The sequence below is a fragment of the Natrix helvetica genome, assembly GCF_964273705.1.
Source record: "Natrix helvetica genome assembly, chromosome: 2".
NCBI classification, from domain to species: domain Eukaryota; kingdom Metazoa; phylum Chordata; class Lepidosauria; order Squamata; family Natricidae; genus Natrix; species Natrix helvetica.
The window spans coordinates 239,621,529-239,648,310 of record NC_138552.1 but is presented as its reverse complement, the minus strand read 5'-3'; the positions used below and the strand labels follow the sequence as shown (position 1 = coordinate 239,648,310).

Genomic DNA, 26,782 nt, shown 5'->3' with positions numbered 1-26,782 from the left:
TCGGGCCCATCACAGAGAAGGCCCTTCCCCTGGGCGCCGCCCGCTTTTAATTTTAATTTAGTTTTTGCCTCAATCCACGAATTATTTATTTTATAGGTATGATAAGGATATCAGAGAGCCACTGGCTTTGTTTTCTTTTTGTCTGCTATGGCTTTATTTATCCAATTTTTTCTCTCCAAGCTATTTGCATCAAATTAGAACAATGTTTGATTAAATGGCAAAGAACATGCCATATTGTTAGAATTAACCTTTCCATCTAACAGCAAAGAGTGTTAATTCTTTATGTGTACCAAGCAGTAACAGTTTCTGATTAAATGCACTGTATCTATAAGCCATTATACAGTGAGCCAATTTGGTGTAGTAGTTAAAAGCACCAGGCTGGAAATTACAAGATTATAAATTCTAGCTCTGCCTTAGACATGAAGCCATCTGGGTTGACTTTGGGCCAGCTGTTTTCTTTCAGCCCTAGGAAGAAGAAACTGGCAAGCCACTTCTTCACTAACTTTGCCAAGAAAACTGTAGGGGACTAGTTCAAGCAGTTGCCAGGAGTCCACAATAACAAGAGTACACACATGTACAAGACACATATTAATGTCCAAAACTCAGCACTGCTACACATTTTTTTTTAAAAATTAAGACCCCTACTTTTTTTGTTGTGATATTTTTCTTTGTCTATGCAGGGCATATTGAAATTAAAAGAGGAGCACTGGCTTAGGTAAAAGGAAACAAGATTGCATTCCTAAGAGTTAGAAGTAATGTGTGGATTGTTTGGTTTCTCCTTTAATTCAAATCAGCCCAGTATTTTTCTGCAAAAGTAAAGGATAAGAAAAGACAGAAAGTGTCCTACATTTAAGCTAGTGACTTGAAGGTCCCATCAAGGGCTGGACTCAGTGTTTGGAGGAAAGCCAGATCAGGAAACCAACTCCATCAATTTGATTGGAACTCTATTCAGATTACCACACAGCCCATCAGAATGTCTTCCTCTTTTTTGTTTGTTAACCAGATTTAAAATATATGTCTGTACATGTTTTTGTAATTAGTGCTATATAGTTTCTCCAAGGTAATTTCTCTGCAGCTGGGCTCCCACAATATGCCTGGCTGATTTAGGGACAGAAGATATGAAAGCCCAGCATTCAACAGGATTCTCACCTGTCCTAAAAGAGGTTCATTTGGAAGAAAGAAAGTAGTTGTAAAAAGAAATGAAATAAAACTGCAGAGTCTGACCTCATGAATTGCTCAGCAGGTGATTTAATCAAAGACAGAAAAAACAAATAAAACTGACAAAGTGTAGTTTGAGAGTGCAACCACTCATCTAAGGACTATCTGTCTGTTTTTATATGCTTGAAATTTCAGAAATGGGACAATATCTGGTTTCATCTCGTTTTTGGCATGTAACTATCACCAAGCTTTTATCCAAAAGGAAAGCAAAGAAAGGAAACTTTTTGACAGAAAAAAATAGAACTTTCGGCAGCTATTATAAAGATAAGATTGTAAAGACTTTTTTTGCATAAAGGGAATCAAACTCTGCTTGATTCCCTATTTCACTCCTTTAAAAAATGTTCTGAAGTAATGTGAAGGATGAATATATGAGAACTAGTCAGCAACGCTTACATTTTCTTTGTGCTTTTGGCCCCAAAATAAACAGAATATAATTTTTTGGGTTGTACCTTCAATTAGGACAGGAGAAATATTTTGGTCAAGGAACAATCACTTTAATGTTTATTATGAGATATTTCCCAGCTGATATTAAGTCAAACAATGATAGGTGGGTTTTTTTTTCTTTTTCAGCTTTTTACAACTTAATGAGGATCCATGGCCAGATGCCCTGGCCCTAGCTCCAAGTTTGTTCTTTGCTTTAAATAATTTGGTTCCTTTACCTTTTAATTGCTATACCCTGTTGGCAAAATATGCAACTTTTTATCCTATTTACCACAAATATTATTATCTGCTGGGGCTATATTTATTAATTACATTTATGCGCTTTCTCATCTCACACAAAGTAACACTGGCTGGCGTACTGATAAAACCAAGGGTTAAAACAGTATACATAAATTGATAAAAACAAATATAAATGCATTTATTAGATAGCTGAAATCTTATTTGGGCATAGTTAACTCTATTTGCAAAGATGAAAGGTGGTTTAAAGGTGATTTCAATAAACAAATTTACAATTTACAAATAAACTATGTTTATAGAGAGTCAGCAAATAACAACAACTTTCATACTACATTGCTCTCATAACCTAGTATATTATATTTTTAGTCGTACTATAGATTTACTTCCAAACAGAATGTTTATCCACAGCCCAGCTGCTGTTTTTCATTCGTATTAATGTGGATGGTTATTATTTAGGAACTGATGGAGATGTAACTTAACACTGTATGAATGAAGATTGTTTCTTTGAAGGCTGTATTAGAGTTCTTTTGAACTATGTCAAAATGCAGTGCGATGCACATTTCTGTCAATTTGCATGAAACAAGATGTAAAGATGTTTGCAGATATAAAGAAACGAAAAGAACTCTATGTATTGTATACATAGTTCTAGGTTTTGTGGTAGTTACCACAAAATAGAATAATTATTAAAGTTCATCATATCTATAATACTTGGCATGCTATTTGGAGTTGTTTAATAATGCTGTTTTTAGCAAATAAAATTCTCTGGGTAATTATTAATTTGTTGATTTTACCAATGAATAAATCAATAATATTTATTCAATCAATGACCAGCAAAATTGGAGATGAAAGTAAGATATAGTTCAGGGGTGTCAAATTGGCGGCCTGTGGGCAAGATTGCATCATGCACAGGCAAAAGCACCCCAGCTCTGCAAAGGGAAAAAAGTCATGAAACTTCATGTTGATGCCATGAGTTTGACACCCGTGATATAGTTGGTTAAGATGTAATTAACACTGTTTAAAACATTACTTTTAGTTGGATACATCTTAACTAATAAATTGACCTTCTCAATGAATTCAGATGAACTCTATTCTATTATTTATTTATTTATTTACTGCGCTTATTTACTATTAGACAAAAATGCTGTCAAATTTGATTATTTGAGATCAAAGCTGTTAGAAGGAGGTATCTTAGAATCAGGCGATACTATGTAATGGCTGAACTTGATTTCTCTATACTAGTTTAGATCTAATTGCTAAATAGTTAGGTATTGAGGAAATTAACCAAAGTATAACTTTAGTAAGGAGTAAACAAGTAGAATAAGACTAGAGAACTTGAATACTTTTACTGCCACTCAGGCCAATATTCTAGTTTTGCCAGCGGTATTAGCTGAAGGGTGATTCCAGCACAATTTGTCCTATTCAAAACCATAATTCAAGAGCTTATATAACAATTTGACCCTCTGCCATAATTTGTTGCTATTGTATATCTCATTTAGTTTTAAATTTATGTAGCTTGTTTGCTGCACCTAGAAGGTTATGTGAAATAGAGTCTATTTAAGCTCAAACTAAACAACTGGAAAATTCTTGTGAACAACACAGAATTAATTTTTGAGCGCTGCCACAATTTGATTGTTCTGGTATGTTAAATTCTAGAGCATAATTTATATAATAGAAAACTTCAGTCTTGTAATTTTTGGATCTTGATGATTGTTTGAGAGGAAGTCCAATATGCACTAACTTCACAATCCATGCAGCCAGAGCTGAAAAATCAAATTTATGTCTGAATCCAAGATAAATAGATTCTGTAGAAGCACAAGCAAACATAGACAAACATTTATGAAGATCTGTTTCGAGTCTGAAAAAAATGGAGGAATTTGGAGGCATCAGTATTTTGGGAAGCCCAAAGATGAACATTAGATGACAAAGATGTAAGTTGAATGTGGTGGATCCAAGCACAGTTGAGCATTCTGTGTGACAGCTCCTTTTCCATGACTATATTTCTGAAAGTTTAAAAAAAACCAAAACATTGCTAGCAACAAGATCAATTAATAGTAAATAATTTAATAAAACCTACTTTTACTAAAATCCCAATACAAAGTGCACTATGATCAGTAAGGTGTGCAATGGAACTTTCTTCATGAATTAATTTACTTAGCAAAGGCAATCCACTATAATAACATCTTTTTTTTAAAAAAAAACCTAACCAATGTCCTAAAAACAAAGAAAAATAGAATTTCCGTAAAATAAAACGTTAAGATGTTTTCTTCCACCCGAGCCTTAGTCTTAGTGGGTCTTGACATTATTTTGCCTACTACATGGAGGAAAAGAGCAGCCTTCAACAAAGCAAGTTCCCACTTCTCTCTTGCCTGCCAAGAAGGATGTGTGAAACATCGTTTCAATCCACCCTGCCCTTGTGATCCCCCCACCCTGCGAGGGACGGCGGCAGATGGCCTCAAGTGGGTAGAAACGAAGAGCGTTGATCAACTTGGCTCAGAAGCCCATCTAGGCTGGCGCAATTTCTCTATCCGTGTGCCGTAGAGAAAGGGCGCGAGTTAAGTTTCGCCCCTCTGGAAGAGAGCGAGGAGCGGAGACTCGCCTTGTTGCTTCTTTCGGACTTCCGAGAAGAGGCACCCAACTGGAGGGGACCCGAGCAGGGTCGGGCTCCACTTCACGGCGTCCTCTACATGCGCCGCGGCAGGTGGGAAGCGAGGAGCCGCTCCTTTGGAGAGGCGTTGAGGCATCCGGGAGCAGCAGGTGGACCGGTTACCCTGCTTTCTTGCCAAACCGACGGGCATCCGCTGCCGGTGGTGCGAGGAAAATAAGACGTCGCTCTCACCGCCACCCCCCTTTTTTCCCCTCGTGGTCCGTCGCGGAGGCGATAATGGGGAGGGGGGGTGCTGATGACGCCACTGAACCTCTTCGCCTCGTGAATGTCGAACAAAGGAACTTCTGCTGAAGGAGAAAAGGTGGGAAGGGAACCGGTGTCTTTCCCTTGCCGGAGGCTCCTGCCATGAGCGAGAATGCGCGCGCTCCTTCCGGGAGATAAAAGCCACGAACGGACCGGTTTTCTGCCGCTCCGGTCGCCTTGTCGCTCAGATTCCCTGGCGGGTTCAGAGAAATTGGGTGCTCGGGACCTTCCCACTCCTGAGTCCATTCGTTTTCCATTGGGGAGAATTGGCTTTTGGGTTGCCTTCTGAATCATCCCGCCTCCCCCCCCCCCCTCTCACTGTCGCGTCCTCTTGGATGGTTTCGAAGTGTCGCCCATTTGGATGCGGGGGTGCTGGAGGTGTCCTCTTTTCATGCGCTTCTGCCTTATCGGAAGGTGTTAAGAGAGAAAGGCAAAAGCCAGAACTACGCTGTCGTACGTCTCACTGGACTCCGTTGGGCTCCGATCAGGGCAGTTTTGCGGAGCGAATTTGTCTGGAGCTCTCCTTTCATTGGGAAACAAGAAGCTCTTCGCGCCTTGCTTCGAGAATCTCTGGGCTTCCCAAAAGTAGGCTGGAGGCGCGCCGCTTCCACGAGGTTCTTCTCCTGATCCCGCCATGGCCTTCACGTTTGCTGCCTTCTGCTACATGCTCTCCCTGGTCTTGTGCGCTGCTTTGATCTTCTTCGCCATCTGGCATGTGAGTAGATCATTTCTACAAGTTCCCCCAAGTCCATGCATTTAATTTTCCTCCCCACTTAGGACAGAGAACTTAGAATAATAAGAGTTGGAAGGGACCTCCGAGGTCTTTTAGTCCAATCCCCTACACGATCAGGAGTCCCTGTACCATTTCAGACAAACGATTGTCCAGTCGTTTTTCTTTTTCTTTGAAAGCCTCCAGGGATGGAGCACCCTCAACTTCTGAAGGCAAGCTATTCCATTGGTTGATTGCTCTCACCATTGCTTAGTTCTAGGTTGCTTCTCTCCTTGGTTAATTTCCAACCATTGTTTCTTATCGTGCCTTTTGGTGCTTTGGAGATTAGTTTGACCTGCTCCTCTTTGTAGGAGCCCCTCGGATATTGGAACAGTGCTATTATGTTAACCCTAGTCCTCCTTTTCATTAGATTAGACATATCCAATTCCTGTAACTGTTCTTCATATGTTTTAGCCTCCAGCCCCCTATCATTTTTATTGTTCTTCTCTGCACTCTTTCCACAGTCTCAACACCTTTTTTGCATTGTGATGATCAGAACTGGATGCAAAATTTCATTCACACATAATACTTACCGGTATATGTCTGGGACATCATTTTGAGATCTGACCAAACTGGAATCTTTTAACTGCCAGTCAACTCAAGCATGACATAGATCAGTATTATAGGACTTCTCCAAAAAATGTTTTTCAGTGGAGGAGCTCAGTTTTCAGCTACATGTTCAGAACACACCTTCCTATTCAGTACATGAGAGCAGGCAATAAGAGAGTGCCTTCTAATTGCACTACCTAAGTGATTGTGTATTAATTTGGAACAACAGAAGCATGAAGCAACATCGACAGATGTACATAGAGTTTCTCCTTATCATGTGTATGCAAATGCTGGTAGGGCATGGTTCCTTTTTACTTGAGCACACACTTTGGCATGAAAGGCTACATAAGATCCTACTATACTTGTCATAAACTCATTCTTGGTATGTCTATGGAGATTCTCAATCATCCAGGTGATGGTTGCTCCAATGATGCTTTTCCAAAGGGCAAATGAACTTTGTTGGTTTCTGCCTTGAAGATGTTTTACTTCTCATCTAAGAAGCTTTCTCAGTTCTGACTGGATGATGGGGAATGGAAGGATTTATATTCTTTGCAGATTTTTGGTCATTACCACTCTGAGATACATTGAGGCCACTGGGGTTTATCAGTAATCACAGAGTCACCTGAATCACAGTGCAAATGGATGTGGAGCCTTCTTGGGACGGTTGAAAGGACTACTTTATAGACAGGAGATAGATGGTGTTGTATGCCTCCCCCTCTGTTCAGAGAGAGTTGTTCAGTTTTAACATAGATGGCCTTTTTGACCCCCACTTTCATTCTAGAGGTCCTCTCTATCCAGAATCTGAACTTTGCTGTCTTCAAAATAGTGACCTTTGTCTTTCAGATGCAGATGGACTGCTGAATCCTGTCTTGATGGTTTTTTTTCTCCTATGTTGTGCCATGCATTTGTGAAGAAACAACCACTTATTTATGAATTAATAAATTTCAAACCAGGACAGTTATTACTTAGAACAATCTCCCTTTCTTCTTCTGTTATGCTTCTAATGCGGCTCTCTATTTCCTTTCTCATTTCAAAGTGGCTGTTAGGGCCTTAAGGTATGGTTACTAAACAGTCAAGGTAATTTGGATGTCTTGGCAATACCTTATCCAGACTTGAATTTCTGAAGCTCTTCAAACAAGTTTGCTTTAGGAAGAAGGGGACAAATAATAGAATAAATAGTTGGAAATGGACCTTGGATGTCTTCTAGTCCAATCCACTGCTTAAGGCATTTATAAACATCCTCATAAATCGGTCAATTAGTGTTTTACTGTAGTGTTGAAGGGATGTTCTCTCCCCCTCTCTGCATTCCAAAATGAGAAGTTAGTTTGATGCCTATTGTGCTAGCTGAACAAATGTGATGCACTGGTCTTTCTCCATCATTGTCAAATACATTACTACTATAATTTAGAAGACTGCATGGGGTATCACTCAGATTTATCAAGAGACTACTGAAAATGAAACACTATTGTTATTCTGAATATGGTGTCACATTGCTTTTTCTCCTTCCTGCTGTATCAGGTGACTTACTTATGGCTGACTTACATTGCCACTTAGATTAATAGCTCTTAGGTTGTCATTGTAGTGGTGTTTCTCCTCAAGGTGTTCTAAACTACGTCCATTCCCCTTTTGTTTTGTTTTTTAATGTGATTGAATTAACAATTTCTTAATTAGCTATCTGCCAACTGTTATTTTCACATAGAAAGTTGGACAAGGTACTCTTCATATCAGGAAATGACTAAACACTAAATGTACTTGCTTTATGTTATCACATAGAGTAAGCATTTATATGTTCTGACTGACATGTGCTTAAGCCCTATAAATATCTTTGAATAGGGACATCTTGTTCTGACAATTGATACAGGCAGTGAGTAGGCTGAGTATGTTCCGCCTTTGCCAATTCTCGCATTGATGCAGAATTCTCAGAATAAACAACATCTTTAAAGAAATCATTTTGTTTGAAAGTAAAATCATAACAGAGACCAATCTTATTTTTCTAAAATTTTATACTCGTCCATTGTATAAGTATATTGGAACATCTTCCCAAATAGCAAGTCATGATGTTTTAATTTCTGCTTTTAGATCTATTATACTTCACCATATTCTATAGCTACTCAAAATTTTAGACAAAATTTTCAATTTCACATTTGCTACTGAAAAGGAAAAATGTAATGTAAAATCACAGATTTGGAAGCAGGTGACAGTATCAATATACCACTCCACAGTGCTTTACAACACCTTCTGAACGGTTAACAACAGCATACTTCCCCAACAACATGGGTCTTCATTTTACCAAGTTCGGAAGGATAGAAGACTGAGTCCTCCTTGCAGCCGTCAGGACTGATTTCCTGGCTGTGGGCAGAGTTAGCTTGCAGTACTGCATTCTAACCTGTCCTGAAAGGAGGCAGTAGGCAATTATTTCAATATTGTTGCTAAGAAATCTGTATGGTGTAGATTTGGTCAACAGGAGTTGAGCAGCACCTAGCAACTTTGGCTGGTTTTAAAAAGTGAAGGAGGGTTAGATTTGATTAGTGTTTGAATGGGTGATTATTAGAAATATCAAGAATGTAGACTTGGTTGCCAAGCAAGTTACATATACTGTACTGCAATCACCAGGAGTCATACTTGAGTCAAAGCAAACTTAATTATTTTAAGACAGTAAGTCATTTATTTAACACAATATTTTTACTCATTGTCCTATTTGAGATATTGAAATACTTCAAGTCATCTCCAGAGTATAAAGGGGAAAGGAGCAAACATATGACAGATACAATGGTGGGTTTCAAATCCCGTTCCAACCGGTACGGTGGAACGGGCCGGCGGTGTCCTCATGGACGTGTGCAGTGGTGCGCACATGTGCGCAATGCACACATGCATTCTAGCTTCTTTGTGATGCTCTGCGACACTCCAGCTGCTCCGTGGGGCATCACACAGACGCTGTACGCACCATGCATGTGCACGGCAGCACAGAAGCTTTAAAACACAGGTAAGGAGTGTGGGTGGGTAGGTGGGCCCTCCAGAGCACTGTATCGGAATGGTATCTGGTGCTCCGGGCTGGCTCCAGTACCCCCGTACCGGGGCGTATTGCTGGCAACCCACCAGTGGACAGATAACAAATGAAGAATTGCTTGAAATGGTAAAAATGTAACCAAGAGCTAGTGGCATTTATATCCTCTAGTCTAGATTAACCTAGGCTCTGCACAGGTTTCTCCTTTTGATGCTAGGAAGGGTATAGTGATCCACAAATGAAGCCATTCCATTTTGTTTTCTATTATAGCAATTCAGGGATTTTGAATGACAAAAAGGCTCTGCTTCTTAGCTACTGAATTTTTCTTGCAGTCAAGAAGTAACTATAATAACTGAATGCTTCAAAATGTCACTAAACAGTATCTATGGGAATGAAATCTGGACATAATAGAAAAGATATGAGCATCATGGAAAGTAAGCAGAGAACTGTAAGAATTTTATGGTTGAAAGATGTGTTCTTAATTGGTGCTCTGGAGTTTGAAGATCTGCTTGCTTGATCTCCATTTGGTTCATGTGGCTACCAAGAAAAAGCAAACTCACTGCTAGAGAACAATAGGGGAAAATGTAGCAACACTGAATTAATTCTTAAAGTGAAAACTTGTTTTATAATGTAATTTATAATAGGACAGATGTCCCATTACTGCTTTTGGGTTCTTCTGAAAAATAATCTAGAATTGTTGGTCCATACTGACATCTAAATAGTACAAAATAATGTGCTCTTGAAATAATGTGCTTGTTGAACTGAAACAAAGTAAACACTTAACTTGCTTTAAATAATTTTGTTTAGTAATGTGCTGCCTGATTTCTACATCACATTTATAGTAGAATTTTAGCACTAATAAGACAGTATGCAAGCTCTCATAAAATAATTATAGATATGGAATATAATGACCCAATTAAACTCATAGTGTCACCCATACATACCAAACAATAGCAGTTAAAAACTACACTTACATCTTACAATTATAATTTTATAAAAACTAGATGCATGTGCTATAAATGGAGACATTTTTTTGCTTTAAGGAAGATGACATTAATTTATTTATGCAGTACCAAAGCAAAGAGATATTTTTGGAAAAAATGGCATTTTAGACAGCTTATAATTGTATAGGCGCTCTGCGTGTGTGTGTGTGTGTGTGTGTGTGTGTGTGTGTGTGTGTGAGAGAGAGAGAGAGAGAGAGAGAGAGAGAGAGAGAGATTTAAGTATTTGTTTTGCAATGCTGTGTCCCCTGATTTGTTATCTGTCAAGCTCTCCTAATTTTTGAAATTTTCTTTCTCAAGTTTTCCACTTTCAAGTTCCTTGTTTCATCTGAGCTTTGAACATATTTCCAATTACTCTTCTGTACTGTAACATAAACATCCCTTTCTCATTAACAGGTAGTCCTCAACTTATGACCATTTGCTCAACAGCAGTTTGAATTAACAACAGCCTTGTAAGGGGTGCTTTAGAGCCTTTACACCTTGTAAAGCACTCCTGACTGTTGCAAAATGTCACAAAGTCCCCTTTCCCCCTGCAATCATGTGATTGTGATCTGGGTGCTTAGCAACCTGTTTATACTTAAAATTGCTTGGCAAGTGTCCCATAATCATATGCTCACCATTTGCAAACTTCCTGACAGTTTCCACAGAAAATCAATGGTTGCAAGCTGTTGCCTGCCGCCTGCCCTTCTTGTCTCTCAGGGCTGGCTAAAAGAGCTTCCTGCTAAAGGATGATCACTTTGTGCCTGCTTGCATGGTGCTGAAATCCTTCATGCCTGCTTGCACAGAACTGAAATCCTTTAACAGGGAGCTCTTTCAGTCAGTCCCCAACACGAGGGAGCTGAAATGCAAGCAGAATTCTAAGCCCCTGAGCAGGGAGGCAGTGCAGTAAGGTAAGGAGTGCAGGGTGCCGTGTGTGTGGGGGGGGGTGTCAGTAGGGGTCCCAGTTTATGTTACATGCTAGTATCCAGGGGCTGAAAATCCTGCTTGGATCTTGGTGGGGAGGATAGCATGCAACCTATGTGAGGTTTGCAAGAGTTTTGCCCAACCCTTTGAGGCGCTCCACACTCCTTCCTTGGGATTCTGTCTACTTAATGGCCTGCAACGTCATTTAATGACTGCACTTGGGAGAGCTAAGAATGCGGTAGTTGAACAAAGCAGTCATATGACCTCTTGCTTAACAACCTCTTCAGTCAACGACCAAGATTTCGGTCCCACTTATGTTCATAAGTCAAAGACTACTTGTATTATGATGAGTAACTTGTATGACACAATTAATTATAGAATAAGAGAAAATGGTATTTCTGTTCAAATACAGTTTTTTCTCTTCCCCACACATTATGTGTATTTTTTTTTCCAAAACACGATATTTCTTGTTTGGCAATTTTTAGGTTTATCCTTTTGTAACATGAAGCAGCATTGAATCTAAAGGAAAGAAATAAACCTACAAAATAAGTTCCAGCATTTACTTGTTTAAATTGTATATCCTGATGATTTGCCACTAAGATTGTGCACCAGACTGATATTAAAGGTGCCAGGCATACAGATTCAGCATAACATGAATATGTCTCTGGAGGCATTTTTCAGAATATGTAGCAAGTACAGAGACATTAAATCCTTTTTGGGCTTTTATGAGTTTTTAAAGCTGCAACTTATCACAATATTGCATACATTGTATGAAAAATATTGATCAAACTTACATTAGAGTGTGGTAGGTGACTTTCTACATTTTCGTTCTCTTTCACATCATAGAACACATATAAATGTTGTTGCATATTTTTAACTGCAGCACTCGTGCAACCAGTTCTAATGAAAAATATATAGAAATGTTGCTACATAATTAGAATGTATTTTAAAAATTAGTTTTATTGACTCCTAGGTTGCTTTTAACACAACCATTACTGCTCCTTCCATAAGAAACTCAAGACCCACCTGTTCCAATTAGCTGGCCTGGCCCAATCATAGTCTTAATCTCCAATCCTCCTGGTCGGTATTTTAAATTTCTGGGGGTACACTTTTTAAGCTGTTTTTTTAATTTTTACTATTATGGTGCAGACTCTATATTTAATTTGTTTTTAAGGGGTTTCTAATATATTTTTATTGTGTATACGGTATTTTAGCTTCTGTCTGTACACCGCCCCGAGTCCCTTCGGGGAGAGGGGGCGGTCTATAAATTTAATAAAATGAAAAATGAAATAAATTACCTTTTGTCCAGCCTTTTGTAGCTATAGATTCCTTTTGAAATTAATAACAAGTAAATAAATTCTTTATTAAGACCTCCCTCCCTCCCTCCCTCCTTCATTTACTTATTTATTTATTATTTTATTTCTTCAGTAAGCTCTAGTCATCTCTCATCGCACTATTGGACTATTGCTATCCTTGAAATCCATTAGAAAGCTTCATCTGGTGCAAAGTGCAATGAGAGCTGGCTTTGGGGCCACTAAGATGGCCAATATTATACCTCTGCTCCATGAACTGGTCTACTTTCGAGTGCAGTTCAAGGTGTTGGTTGGTTATGACCTTTAAAGCTCTTAATGGCATAAGTTCAAGCTACCTGCTGAATCGTGTCATCCCCCTAACACAAGCCCATCATAGTCACATTACCAGAAAGGGCCAACTACAGATCCTATTGATCAAAGAAATCTGACTATTGGAAATGATTATCCAGTGACTATCCAGAAGAAGAGCCTTCTCCACCACAGGACTTGCCCTTTGGAACATTTTATTCCCTACGGTAAGATTCCCCACCCCCCTCCTATCCTTCTTCAAGAGCCTGAAGAGCTGCTGGTTGGCCTGAGGTCCACATGAGGGAGTTCCACACTAGAGGTGGCTGCTGGCAGACTTCCCCGTCCCCCCTGGTTTCTGCTCTCTCAACCCATCCATCTTTTTATTACCATATTGATGTATTATCATTTTCTTTTCAAATACTGCTTATTTTATTGTTCTGTTATTTTACTTGTGTTTTGCTTACGCTTTTTTCATTTCTTCCTTTTTATTGTTGTAAATTAGCTAGAGTAGACCTACAGTGAGATACGCAGTGAATGAATAGACCAAATAAATAAATAAATAAATAAATAAATAAAATCTCTGGGTATTTAAATATATATAAAAATATAAACTACATACCATCTGCAGTTCTTATATTTTATACATTTAATTTTTAAAACTGCTTTTTGAAACATTGTAGTTTTACGGAATATACAGAAATGCAAAGCAAATTCTTAAGGGTGGTGGCGGTATTGTGCTAGTGTGCATACAAGCTTATGTCCAATAAGTAACTGAGTTGGCCCTCAGTTCAAGTGTATGTGACTGCATAATTAAGAGCAAGAAATCAAACAACAATGCAAGAAAAAAATTAAGACACTGCAGCCAAATTTTTCATTTTATGCACCCAGTATTTATTAGCTTCCATTCATTGCTTCTTGTCCTGCTTTCAGATGCTTTGGAGAATAGGTTGACTCCCTCTTTGGGGCAGCCCCTGAGATATCGGAACACTGCAATCATGTCACCCCTAGTCCTTCTTTTCATTAAACTAGACATATCCAATTCCTTTATATGTTTTAGCCTTCAGTCCCCTAATCATCTTTGCTGCTGTTCTCTGTACTCTTTCTTGAGTCTCAACATCTTTTTCTATATCATGGCAACCAAAACTGGATGAAATATTCCAAATGTCGTCTTACCAAGGCATTATAAAGTGGTATTAACACTTCATGTGATCTTGATTCCACCTCTCTGTTAATGCAGCATAGGATTGCATTGGGTTTTTTTGGCAGCTGAAGCATACTCCTGGCTCATTTTAAGTTATTGTCCAATAGGATTCCAAGATCCTTCTCACAGTTATTACTATTGGAGTCAGGTGCCACCTAGTCTACACCTGTGCATTTGGGGGGGGGGTTGCCTAAATTTAGAACCTTACTTTTTCACCATTGAATTTTATTTTGATAGATAGTGCCTAGTGTTCAAGTCTGTCAGGATTTTTTTGTATCTTAATCCTATCTTCTGGAGTGTTGGCGATTCCTGCAAGCTTGGTGTAATGGTACAGTCAGAATTGTAGGACATGTTGAAAATGCTTGAGTGAAATGATTATTAGATAGTACCAATCTGAAAGCACTTCTTCCCTCCTTTACTTTCCAGAGAACTAAGGAGGTATCTTTCTGAGGTGTTATAGAAAAAGTTTGAAGATTATTTCTCAATAATTAGATATGAAAATGTATTGTCTTTTATTTATTATTTAAGCTTATAGTAGATGCGTGATTTCCAAAGATTTTGAATGGTTGTATAGTTGCATAGGATGATTTAGGACATTGTTACTTTATGCCACATTCATAAGTTAAAATAAAAAAGTTAAATAAAAAATTGGGAGAAAAAAGTTAAATAGATAGATAGATAGTTTGCAATCAAGCATCAAAAACCTCTGCTCCTATCATTTTTACCTAGACGATCTGAAGTTAGAGGGGAAAACAGGGTCTGAAATACAATTGCCGCTTATTATTGTCCACATATACAGCCAGTATATTGTAATAGACTTTGGCCTGGACAAATGTGTCATGCTTACCATTACCAGGAGAAAATAGTGAAAACAGAAGGAATCAAGATGCCCTATGGAAATACCACCAAGTGTCTGGATAAAGAAAATTATTACATATATTGACAACAGCAAATATATGGAAGTCAAGAAAAAGGTTAATAGTGAATACATCAGGAGACTGAAGATCTTAAAATCCAATCTTTTTTTTTATTGTCCAAATTTTATTGATTTTAGAAGTTTTACAGGGAAAAAGGGTTAAAAGGTTATAGAACATTTTGACAGCTACATCGTGCGGGGGGGGAGAAGCCCCCCCAGGTCTCACAACTTTTACAAACAAAAATAGAAAAATATCAACATTTACATAGGTATTAGCAGTTTTGAGTTTAACACAAAATCATCAGTATGTTTCAATCATTTTGTTTTGTATCACTTCCATAAAGGTACATTGTAACAACAATTGCAATAATGTTTCAAATCACTTTTGTGATCTGAGTCTTCTAGTTGTCGCATCCTCCCCTCCGTCCACTGGCAGAGCCTCAGCCCCTCCCTCCTTTGTTTCTTGTGTAACATCCCCCATTTCACCTAAGAGAGCGCTATGTTTTTTAGTGAAAGCCTCTGCTTCCACAACTGTGTTGATTCTAATTCTACTGCCCTCCCAGAAAATCAACATGCCTTCTGGTAACAGCCACCTAAACCAGACCCCGTTATTGTATAATTTTTTTGCTAAGAAGGAATATTTCCTTCTCTTATCTCTTACTTTCTTTGGGATCTGTTTAAGAATGGTTATTTCTTTATCCTTATATTTTAATGGTCCTCCCCTTTGAGCTCCTAGAACCTCATCTCTTGTGGTTTTTCTAAGAAATTTAACATGAACTTCCCTTGGAACATTGTGTGTTCTTGCATAGGCTGAATTAATCCTATAGATCAGGTCAATATCCCACAAAAGCTGTTGTTTATCTCTATTAATATATTCTGCTAGTATTGTGGTCATAATCTCCTTAAGATCTTCATTCTCAACTTCTGGCAAGTTTTGGAACCTAAGGAAAAAAGACATCCTTTCAAATTCCATTTTTATCATGTGATTTTCAAATTCTACATTCCCCCTTTGGATTGTCTTCACCTCGTCTCTCATCCCAACCGCACCCTCCTCCAGTACACCTATCCTATGTTCATTCCATATGGTTTGTTGTTTCGTCTCTCTGAGCTGTTCATTTAAGTCCTGCAGTTGTTTTTTCATTTCGTCCTGTCTCTTTAAGATAAATTGAAGCATCTGATGAATAGACAAATCCTTTGCACTCTCTTCAGGGGCTTTAGGTTGTAAAAAAGATCCCAGTTGTGACTGGTGAGCAATCGGGCTGGACGTGGAAGATGTCGGGGCCGATGAGGCCTTACCAGGCAGTAACTTCTTTGGACCCATCATGAGGCTCAGAGATAGTTATTGTTCTATACAAAGAAACGGTGTCTGTGGGAAAGCACAGCTGGTAGTGATCACCAGGCAAGCAAGTCCAAAGGAGAATAAATCGTCTGATACAAAACTAGAGCAAATAGGTGGGTCAAAATATTCCAAATCTAGGGGGAAAACGTATTTGAAGAGGCTCCTGGAGGTCTCTGGGGTGGAAATTAGTTCAAAGCCATAAAGTTTTCCAAGGGAGGAGTCTCATTCATAAAGACAAAGAAGAAGGAGGAAGTTGGCAATATTGGCTCAGCCAGTACAGGTGGTCAGGAAACAACAAGATCAAAGTTCCCATGCATAGTTTAGAGAAGAATCAGTTCAACCAACCTTTCTCTCGCAGTTGTGGTCAAAAAAGAAAAAAAATTTCCCCATTATTTAAGGGAAGTGAAAGTAGATTTTAAACTTTCTCTCTCCCCCATAAAAGAGAGAGATTTTCCAAGTGCCGCTTTTCCAAGGGGGGTGGAAAATTTCCCCCCTCCAATCTTAACTCCTCCAAAGGTTGAAACAGAGTCCCCCCCAAAAAAAACCTGCAGAACAGTCAATAGACAGTAAAAGACCTGGGGAGACCCCTCACCTCACCGCACTTCAGCTGTTTCATTCAAATTGATCATTTCCTTCCAGGCTGCATTCGGCGAAGCGCACAGTGGCATTCCGCGCGCTCCCTACGCTTTCCGGCTCCTGGGGCATTAAAATCCAATCTCAATGGAGAAATACCATCAAGTCAATTAACACCTGGACAATTCTAGTCATTAAATACACAGCTGGAATAGTGGGCTGGATTCAAATAGAACTAAAAGCTCTGTGTTGCTTGAGCTCTATTGAGAAAAATAAAATATAAATTTAGTAATATATATATATATATATATCATGATACATTGACAGTACCTTCAACATGATGAAGCCAATGACCCAAACATTTTTTCTGTCTAATATATCACATACTTGGTTTCCAAGTCCCTATAATAATATCTTAAATTATATTATCCAATGGAGACAAAAATAATTAAAAATATCTTATTTGCTATTGCTGCAAGAAATCAATAATTAAAAAAAAGTTGTAAGTATGTCATTTGTTCAGGAATGTTATTTTTCTGAAACTTAATCCTATTTAGCTTTACTTTATGGCTATAATCTTGTAGTGTACCATATGTTATTCAAGACAATGGTTCAATTTAAAAATTCACTGTATACTGTTTATAAAACATAATTTATTCCTGATATCAATATCATTATAATGATAACTGCACAAAATCCATGTATTAAAATTAGAAGTATGATAACTAGGCTGCAGAGTTTGAACAACCAGTAGATGACAGTTAACAAATACAGAAAAGATTATTTTTGTTATATAGAGGTAAACTGGATTACTACAACCCAGCAAGGGAGCTCTACTGAATATATTTAACTCCCTCACCTTGCTCCCATTTGCCATAAGTTATTAATTATGATAAGTATGTACACAACTTCTTATTATGTAGTGCATGAAGTTCCTTGTAACCTTGGGAACAACTTTACCATAAGCAGGTTTCTGCATTCGTCTGAAAATAGTTCCAGATGTTCCAAAAGTCTGCATTTGAAATGAACCATGAATTTTCTTATAGTCTCATGTCTCTTTCATTGCAGAATATCAGCCAACACATTTTGTTCAACTGCTTTTATCTTGTTAGCGGTAAAAATGTGTTTACTGTTGGAGAGCTACCCCCAAAACTACTTTTAAAGAAAAGTAAAGGTTTCTGAGTATAGAGAGAGGTGTAGTAAGTAAAAAAGATAAATCTGCAAATATATTCAATAACATCATTTGTATCACTATTTTTGTATTTTTATCTGCTGTGTCAATGTAAATTTTAAATATTTTAAAATTACCAAGATGCATTTGGAACAAGAGACTATGAGGATGAGAAAATATAACATGCTTATTTTAACACAATACTTTTATAATTAAATCAGCTTTATCATCTGGTCTTGTAGTTAGTCTTTATCAGAAATTATATAAAATCATTGTATATCTGTTTTGATTGTTCTGACTCTTTTGAGCTATTTTCAATATTGTCCAATGCAGTACTTCTAAGGTTATTATTAAAAGAATTCTAGCATTCCTGGAGCTTTAGAGATTTAAAGACCGTTTCTTCTTAATTATTCATGGGATACTGTGTGGGGATGAGAAGCAAGTGATGAAACATACATCATAACATGGCAATGCAAACTATGCCCTTCATATACTTGCATTGCAATGTCACAAAGCAAGTGCAAAAAGGTCTTGCAACATGTGCTATCATTTTGGCTTCAAGTTAAAGAACAGATGCCAATATAATTACTGCTGTTTAAGGACGAGAATGTTAAGAAATGGTTATTGTACCGACTATAAATCTTTCCAGATTCTCAGGAAAATATTGTTAATAAATTGGTATCTTGAGATATGGAAAATATCCCATTACAAAACATTCTGATTGGATGCTTAGTGTGCTTCAGGTTGCAATCCTATATTCATTTGCTAGTAAGCCTCAACTTAGCGACATTTATTTTTAATTGGACATATATAGGATGGTGCTGCAAGGCTGTCTTGAAATTACTGCAACTGGCAGTAAAGGATAAATATGAAGTGAAACATATTTCATTTCAATGAAAAGGTGACAGTATGGAGGGCTGTTGCTCCATGTATCAGTCAGCTGTCCCACTTCATGGTACTCCATATCATTCACTGTCAAAGCCTGGATTCCATAGCTCTTTACAGAAACATAGTTTTTTATTAACCATTTGAGGATTTTCTCTCTTCCTGCTGAAATTTATTCCCAAATAGACTTTTTGAACTTCTAGAAAGTTTTGCTCATTTTCTCACTTGTGTGTAATCATTATACAGTACATCCATACGCTGTATGACATTACAATGATATCCAACTTCTATTGGCTAGAGAGCTGCAAGAGTATGGAAGGGAAGATATTGTAGAAGATTAGGCAGCAGCACAAACAGGCTGAAGAACAGTTTTTATCCATGAGCTGTCAGACTCCTGAATGAAAAATAACTCTACAACAACATAGTATGGGACGGCGCGACGTGCAATAAGTTCACATGATGCAATAGGACTAGGTGTTTGTTAGTAGGATTCCTAGTAGACTAGGATTTTTTTGTCTTTTACTGTGAGCTGCATTGTGTTGGGCAGGGGGTGCACGAAGGGAGGCTCAGCCAATCTCATTGTATACATGTACTCTGACAACTTTGATCCAACTATATCGCTCCTGACGGGTTTTTTATTTGGGGTATTTTAATTGTATTCAATTATTTAGGGGTTTTTAAACATTGTGTTTTTAATTGTTTTTATTCATCAGCTCACCTCCTCCTTGTATATGTTTTGGTATACGTTTTTGTTATATGTATGTTTGTCTATATATTTATTTCCTATGTTTTATTGTACGCCGCCCCGAGTCCTTCGGGAGAGGGTGCGGCTAAGAAATAAATATTTATTATTATTATTATAATAAAGGTTTGAATTGAAATATTCCTTATTTATGTTTGTGCATGGAATACTGGCATTTAATACTGTTAAATTCCTTCCTCTGTAAATAATCTGCAGTTCTTTTCTTTATTGGTAGCGGCCCTGGGACAAAATCCTTTTTCAGTATTTTAGTTCTCCTTTCTGATAAAGAGAAAACATTACAGCCTTTTCTTGCTTTTTTTTTTGACAGAAGGAGAAAGCTACTAAAGTAGAAGGGGGCCAATGACCTGTTTACAATGCATTTTGAATAGTTTTGATAGGTTTTATGGAGGCAACAGTCACCCTTTAATCCTGCCAAACAAAAGACCCAATAAAATTGGTTTTGTCTGGCTTTAGAACTTTTAAGCCTATAATGCTTATCTTAAGTTTATGCAAGGTTTAAAGGATCCCTTTAGTTCCCTAAACCTATTCTTAATGGCTCTTTCATTTTGGAGAGTTCTGTGAGCTCAAGAAACATGTTGCTTTTACATTCTTGGTGGAATGACAGCACTCATGCTGGCCTCCTCGAAGACTACCCATCCTCTTTCTTTGCTTGTTTTCAGAAATTTATTTTATAAAATATATTTTTATTCAAATTTTGGGGACTGATTTTTTTAATTATACAAATTAGCTGTTTGATCACTCCATTGCCTATTTTTTATTGATTTTAATTTATTTCTTTGCTTATTGATTCATTTTTTGTAAGATTGTAAGTCATACTATACAGCAATCTGAAAATAATGTTTGTCCTCTGCTTTTGCTGAAAGGGAAAATTAATCTAAAATTTGAGTCAATACATACACCTTCAAAATTTGGTTCTATAGCTTGACTTGGACAATATTCAGTGTAATATTCAAGTGATGACATGTGATTTGTATTCTGTGAAGTTTCAAATCATCCTCATTTACATGTCAAAGTTCTTTGTGTTGGGAGTCACTTGGCAGAGATTTCAATATTAATTTTCAAATAATTATATTAACATTATGCATGCTTAAATATCACTGAGTTTCTACAAATATAATTATTTGTTACAAGGAATACTGTTTTGAAAGTGACTGAGTGTGAAACTGAATATGTGAGATTGGGATAAACAGGAGTTGCTACTATTGTAGCATTCTCCTATTTACATAAACAGCATATATTCCTGACCAGCTTGCTCTTTATGCTGGGATAGTTACAAATTTACCCAAATTGTTGAGCATGATTTTAGCGTCCTTCTCATCCTGTGTTTGGAGGTGGTTTGGGAATTTAAGGCCGCCATATCTTCCTTACGCTTACAACATCATAGGCTGCAGAGCTGATGGACAATGCATCTGGCATTATATACTGGAGGGACATTAAATGAAATCCGATATTGAGGAATATTTGTCTCTTGTCATGGATAGATAATTTCCTCATGACCCCTTGGTAGCTTAGACTAGAGCTACTAGCCTCTGCAGAGTGGTTGGGTTAATTTGGATGGCACCTGGTGAATTCAAAAATTTTCCACATGGCACCTGAAGATTTCTCAGCAGTTTGAAAGTAGGATGTCTAGTTAGCTTCTGGAATGCAGAGGTAAGTGGGATGCAAGATTGGATTGTTTCTGAATGATCTCTCTCACCCATTAAACCTGCACCCCTCTTTGATTCTCTGAAGAACTCTGGGAAATGAATCAGATGAAGAAATATAATGTGGACTGATAATGTTACCTAGTTTGGTAATGAAAAGTATGCAAAAAAAAAAAAAAACCCAACCCAACCAAGCTCAGAGATCACCAAGGATCCACATGAAGAAATACTTTAAGCAACCTTGGCACAGAGGTAGGTTGCTCCCAGTTCTGCCCGGTTCGGCCAAACCAGTAGTGGTGGCGGGAGGCTCCGCCCATCTGCCTGGAGAGCTTCTGTGCATGCACAGGTGAGCACGAGCAAACTGGTAGTAAACCGGCTAGCAACCCACCACTGCCTTGGTAGTACATGAGCAATTAGTATTATTGCACATAGATAGAAGCTCAAGTTCAACAACTCTGCATTGATTAGAGTGGCAAAAAGAATAATTTCTCACTGCATCTGTAGAAGGTTAACAAGATGCACTGTTTAAGGGACCTTCTTCCTCTTTGAGTGATGGATTGGAAGAGCCAGTCAGTGCAAGTTGTTATCAGCCGGCTGATCATTGCTTGGATAAAATTTTCTCCAAACTAGAAAGCAGGCTCCAAGCTAGACTGGATCTCATGAGATGGCTTTGAATTTGTGACACTCAAGAGAGGAAGGTTTGTTGTGATCTTAAATCTTCTACCTGTGGACTTAATCCATGGCATCATGGGGAGAGAGAGTAAAACAAATGAGGCAGCAGGGAGATGGATCCAGTTAGTAGTCACTAGCTCTCTTGCAATGGAGACTCTGGGTGAGGACCTTAATTTTCCAGTATCTGCATTTGCACAGACAACGCCATACATAAAGTGTTACTTTGCAGACACTGATTGTCGATATGAGGAAGGTGGCAAGAAAGTTGTACTTAAGAGAGCATGAAAACATCATTCTCATTAGTAGGCCCCCTCTCTATGGAACAGCTAGTCCCCTAGCTTTTTATTGTTTAGGAGGCAACTTCCTCTTTCAGGGGATTATTGGCAAAGTGAATTTGGAAAACAGCAATAGCTTTGTTTTAAATAAAGTTTTTAATATTGTGGATTTTATGTATGTTTTTGATATTTTATGTTAAACCACCCAGAATCACTTACATTTAAATTTACATAAAAGTAAATGTAATTTAAAAATACACAGGGCATTGAGCAATACTGCCATTAGAAGAAAGCTGAGCAGCCACTAACATACTTTGTTAAATTGAAACATGCTGTTCAATTTTATATCCCAATAGCACAAAGCAATATGATGAGAAAGTAGATAACAAAATTGCCCCATACTTAGGGAGAATTGTGGGCTACTTCCTTATATACTTCCTAGCAGGGTTTCCCCCCCCTTTAAGTGCTTTTATTCTTCTTGATTCCACCCACAGTTCTTCTGCTGTTCCATGTGTTACCCTTTGTATAAAATTCTGGAGTGTATGTTTTAATTTCCTACTAGATTTCCTTTCATTTTTAATTTTCTGTAGGTCAATTATTACTAATGCATTAAGCCAGATAAACACACTTTATCACTTCCTGCTAAGAAAAGTATCCATTCTTTTTTACATCTTTCTTCTACCTACAGGGGTTACTGATGTCAATAAAACGTATGTGTAACATCAATGTAGGCATTAAACCAGTGGTGGGTTTCAAAAATTTTTAGAACCTCTTATGTAGGTGTGGCCTGCTTTGTGGGAGTGGCTTGCTGGCCATGTGACTGAGGGGAGTGGCTTGCCAGCCATGCGATGGGTGGGTGTGGCCAACTTGTAAAATGTGGTGAAACTCACTTAACAACGCTCTTGCTTAGCAACCAAAATGTTGGCTCAAAAACTGGCATTTGAAGCACACAAGTCTTAAAACTGTCAAGTTACAAGACCCTTGCACCCCTAACCCTTTAGAAAAAAAAACCCAGGGGTGTTCAAACTTGACAGCTTTAAGATTTGTGGACTTCAACTCCTAGAATTCCTCCCCTCGCTCTTCATCTTGATGATGTGCAGACAGGCGGGGGGAGGGAGCTGGAACTAGTTCTAAATGGCACTGTAGATTTGTGAAACTTCTTCTATAGAAGAGGTTAGAACTGGCAGGAACCCACCCCTGCATTAAACAGAAATGTAATAGATGGGGGGGGGGGAGAATGGATAAAAATCTGAATTAGGAAGAGGAGAAACTATGATGCTAGGAAGTACTTTAAAGGGCTTACTAATAATTTTTTTGAAGAAATTTAAGACAAATTGGCAAAAATTAATATAAATACACATTGTATGTTCATATTGGTTTTTTTTTACAAATTTGGAATTAATAAATAGTTTGAATGAAGCTCTTACATGAATAGAAGTGTAGAACTCAAGCAATCTACTTCCTTTTAAACTATAATAACTATGATTCACAGCCACAGTGGCGCAGTGGTTAGCATGCACTACTGCAAGCTACTTCTACTGATCACCAGCTGCCAGCAGTTTGGCAGATCAAATCTCACCAGGCTCAAGGTTGACTCAGCCTTCCATCCTTCTGAGGTTGGTAAGATGAGGACCCAGATTGTTGGGGTTGATATGCTGACTCTGTAAACCAGGGCTATAAAGCACTGTGAAGAGATATATAAGTCTAAGTGCTATTGGGTTAAGACTAGTCAATTGGAGTCAGTAAAAAGCCAAAGATAGCCGAGAGTTTGAAGTGATTTGAGATGTTTCATCTATGATAACTAGTTGTTTTATTTTTAATAAGGCATTTTGTTTTAGTATTAGAAAATAATACTACTATAAAATATAAACTACAGGAGTGAGTTGGGTATATGCACCATGATCAACTACTCTTAATTAAGAATGCTGATTCAAAAGTTCTGCTTCTTGCCATTTTGTTAAAAATATCAAGTTAGAAATGACCAAATTAAAGCAAATAATCACAGTGGGTGGGCATTTCATATATTTAAGTATTCTGTATTTTCCATAAAAAAACCCACAAATATTCTGAAATTATTAAAATGTAACATTATGGTGGCTGTAATCATCCAATAGTTTCTTCCTGTGTAGATAAGTAACAATAGACAAACTCCCCTTTTGTTTCATTTTAAAATAGGTCACTAAACTGTATGTTCTGTTAGAGAATAAAACTAGACTTTGGGGAGGAGGAATGTTCTAAATAGAAATGTAAGTTCTACTATAATAATTTGTTTTTCATTTTAATCCTTAGACATGTACAAAGTTTACTGCTCATACAAAAGCTATGCAACTTCTCCTGCAATTAACTTAAAAGTGAAAACCATAAGAATGTTTTTTTGTGTGTGTGTGTGTGTAGTGGTGGTGGATAAATGAATTTGTGTATCTCTATAGTCTTTTTAAAGCTGGTTTCAGTTCTATCCCCTGCCAGTTTTAAGTCTCTGGCAGATTGCCTATGAGTGAGTGATCTAACAAAAAAAGTGAAGCACCCACCCATACTGAGGAGGATTGTAAAGATTTCTGAATCAAGAAACAAGGTATAGAATTACTAACTGGGACATGTACTTACCAGTGCTTCTAGAGAATACAATTCATTTAAAAATATTTGACAAGCATATTGACTTGGTGGCCTGGGAAATAAAATGCTGCAGTCTAATTGCTTAACAACTTAGATGATTTGTGACAGTAAAGAAATGCAGATAGAAAGAGAAAAGTATGAATGTCAAGATGGAGCTTATAGCTACCATCATATAATTATCTATTTGGGAATAATCTGCATGAATTTAGTAAGGTTTATTTATAAGTAGACGTGTACTTGGGCAAAAGCTTTTCATGAACATTTATGCTGGGTTCTACATGCTGCATTAGAACATAACTGATACAAGGTGGAGTTTGAATTCTGATTATTCCTAGAGAATCTAATAATAGGATTAACATTGGTAACATAGTGTTTTATATTTAGTATTTTGAGGACCACAACTGATAACTGAATAATATCTGGAAGCTATTATAGTTAGATGAAGAGAATAGTTGTTTGTTCTATTATAAGCATAGCATGAATACAATACTCCTTGTTCTTTTCCTGCTTGTTTTAACAATCTGCCCTACCACATTCTAAACAGTGTGTCATTTTTGTCACCAGAATTCTGAATTAAAATTTCACAAACTGGAAAAAGTAGGGATGCAGATTTATGTTCTGTGAGTAGCATTCAACTGCCCCCTCTGCCCCCAGATGACCTTGGTTGTCTTCCTCCTGCTGCTGGTCAAGGATGCTGGGGAGAGGGTGTTTGCAGATGGGTGCAGTCAGTGTGGCAGGGTGGTGAAATTTCAGCCAGAGAGAAGGCAACTAAGCTAATTATACATACATATATTTGTCTCTTCAAATGAAAAGACAGCTTTAGTTCAGTTAAACCATACCTTTAGATTATTCCAAATTTAATTACTGTAAATAATCCCATGACACCATAGAATCTGATGCTGTTTTAGGGAAGCAAATAGGCAGTGGCCTTTGTTATTTTTTAATAATAGAATCCTTTGCTGGACCTATTTTGATGGTGAACTAGAAGAGGGTTCAATTTGCTTCTAAGAACTGAAATGGTATAAAAATTTAGAAGGGGCAGTTTCCCATTGTAGGGAACCCTTGGTATTTGCTCTATCTTGAAAACATACATGTTTTTGCTAACTCTTGATTTCACTTGTCAGCTTCATGGTTATACAAGGCATAATTCCGTAACATAATTTCATGTTATGTTTCAGCATCGAAGTCCAAGTCCTGAGAATACAACCAGGTTACTCAAGCACATGTGCATTTTATTTGTTCTGTTTTTGTAAACTGCCTTCAGTCTGTGTGATTGGAAAGAATATAAATAATTGCTGCATTGGTCTCCAACACCTGTAATTTTTAATCAGTTGGGAGGGCACCAGATTGAAGAAAGTTTAATAGATGAGGCATGGTATTCAAGGCCATGAATTAATATTATTAGCAGCACGGATCAGATACCTACCTTTTCGGGTAAATGTGTTAAAAGGGTGAATTGTGTTGAAAATGGGAGGGTGTGATTCAGTAATACCATGCTTGGGTTTGTCAATTTTTTCACAACACTTTTTATGAAAAGCTCAAAAGTTCACCGAAAGTTATACATGACAACCTACAAACTAAAATCTATGGGGGGAAGCAATCTAGTTACTATGGAAACCAGGAGTTTTGCAAAAATCCATTGAACTGGCTAAGTAAGAGATGGAATTATACATGAAGCTGACAAGTGAAGTCAAGAGCTAGAAATTAAAAGGACGAATAAATAGTGTTGCCAAGTTCCTCAAATCCAGGGACAAGAGGAGAGAAGCATAAAGCACAGGAAAGATTGTGATGAGCTAAAACATTTTATGGTAAGATTTGGGAAACATGAAGAACTTGGTATTTACCCAAAATTGAACTTACTCATGTTGTGGGAGTAATGGCCCTCTTTAATTTTTCATTTTTGTTCCGACTCTAAATTAGGTCCAAACTGATCTATATAAAAACAGTCCTTTTACCTCTTATATAATTGCCTCCTCATAAATGACAATGTAGGATTTCAGAAAAGAAGCTGGATCTTTATTGAGCAACAGTAGTGTGTTAAATGCCCTGATCTGCCCAAAACATCTAATATCTTGCTAAAAAAATAATAATAGTGAATAT

General features: G+C 37.6%; 1 protein-coding gene across 1 annotated transcript in view; it reads left to right on the top strand.

Moving 5' to 3' along the window:
* Positions 1-4,393: 4,393 nt before the first annotated feature.
* CNIH3 (cornichon family AMPA receptor auxiliary protein 3) overlaps positions 4,394-26,782 on the top strand; it is a 65,556-nt gene continuing 43,167 nt past the window's right edge. Inside the window, exon 1 of the mRNA XM_081942622.1 lies at positions 4,394-5,519. Within this exon, the coding sequence (XP_081798748.1) occupies positions 5,439-5,519 (81 nt within the window). The 5' untranslated portion in view covers positions 4,394-5,438. The remainder of the gene's footprint in view (positions 5,520-26,782) is intronic.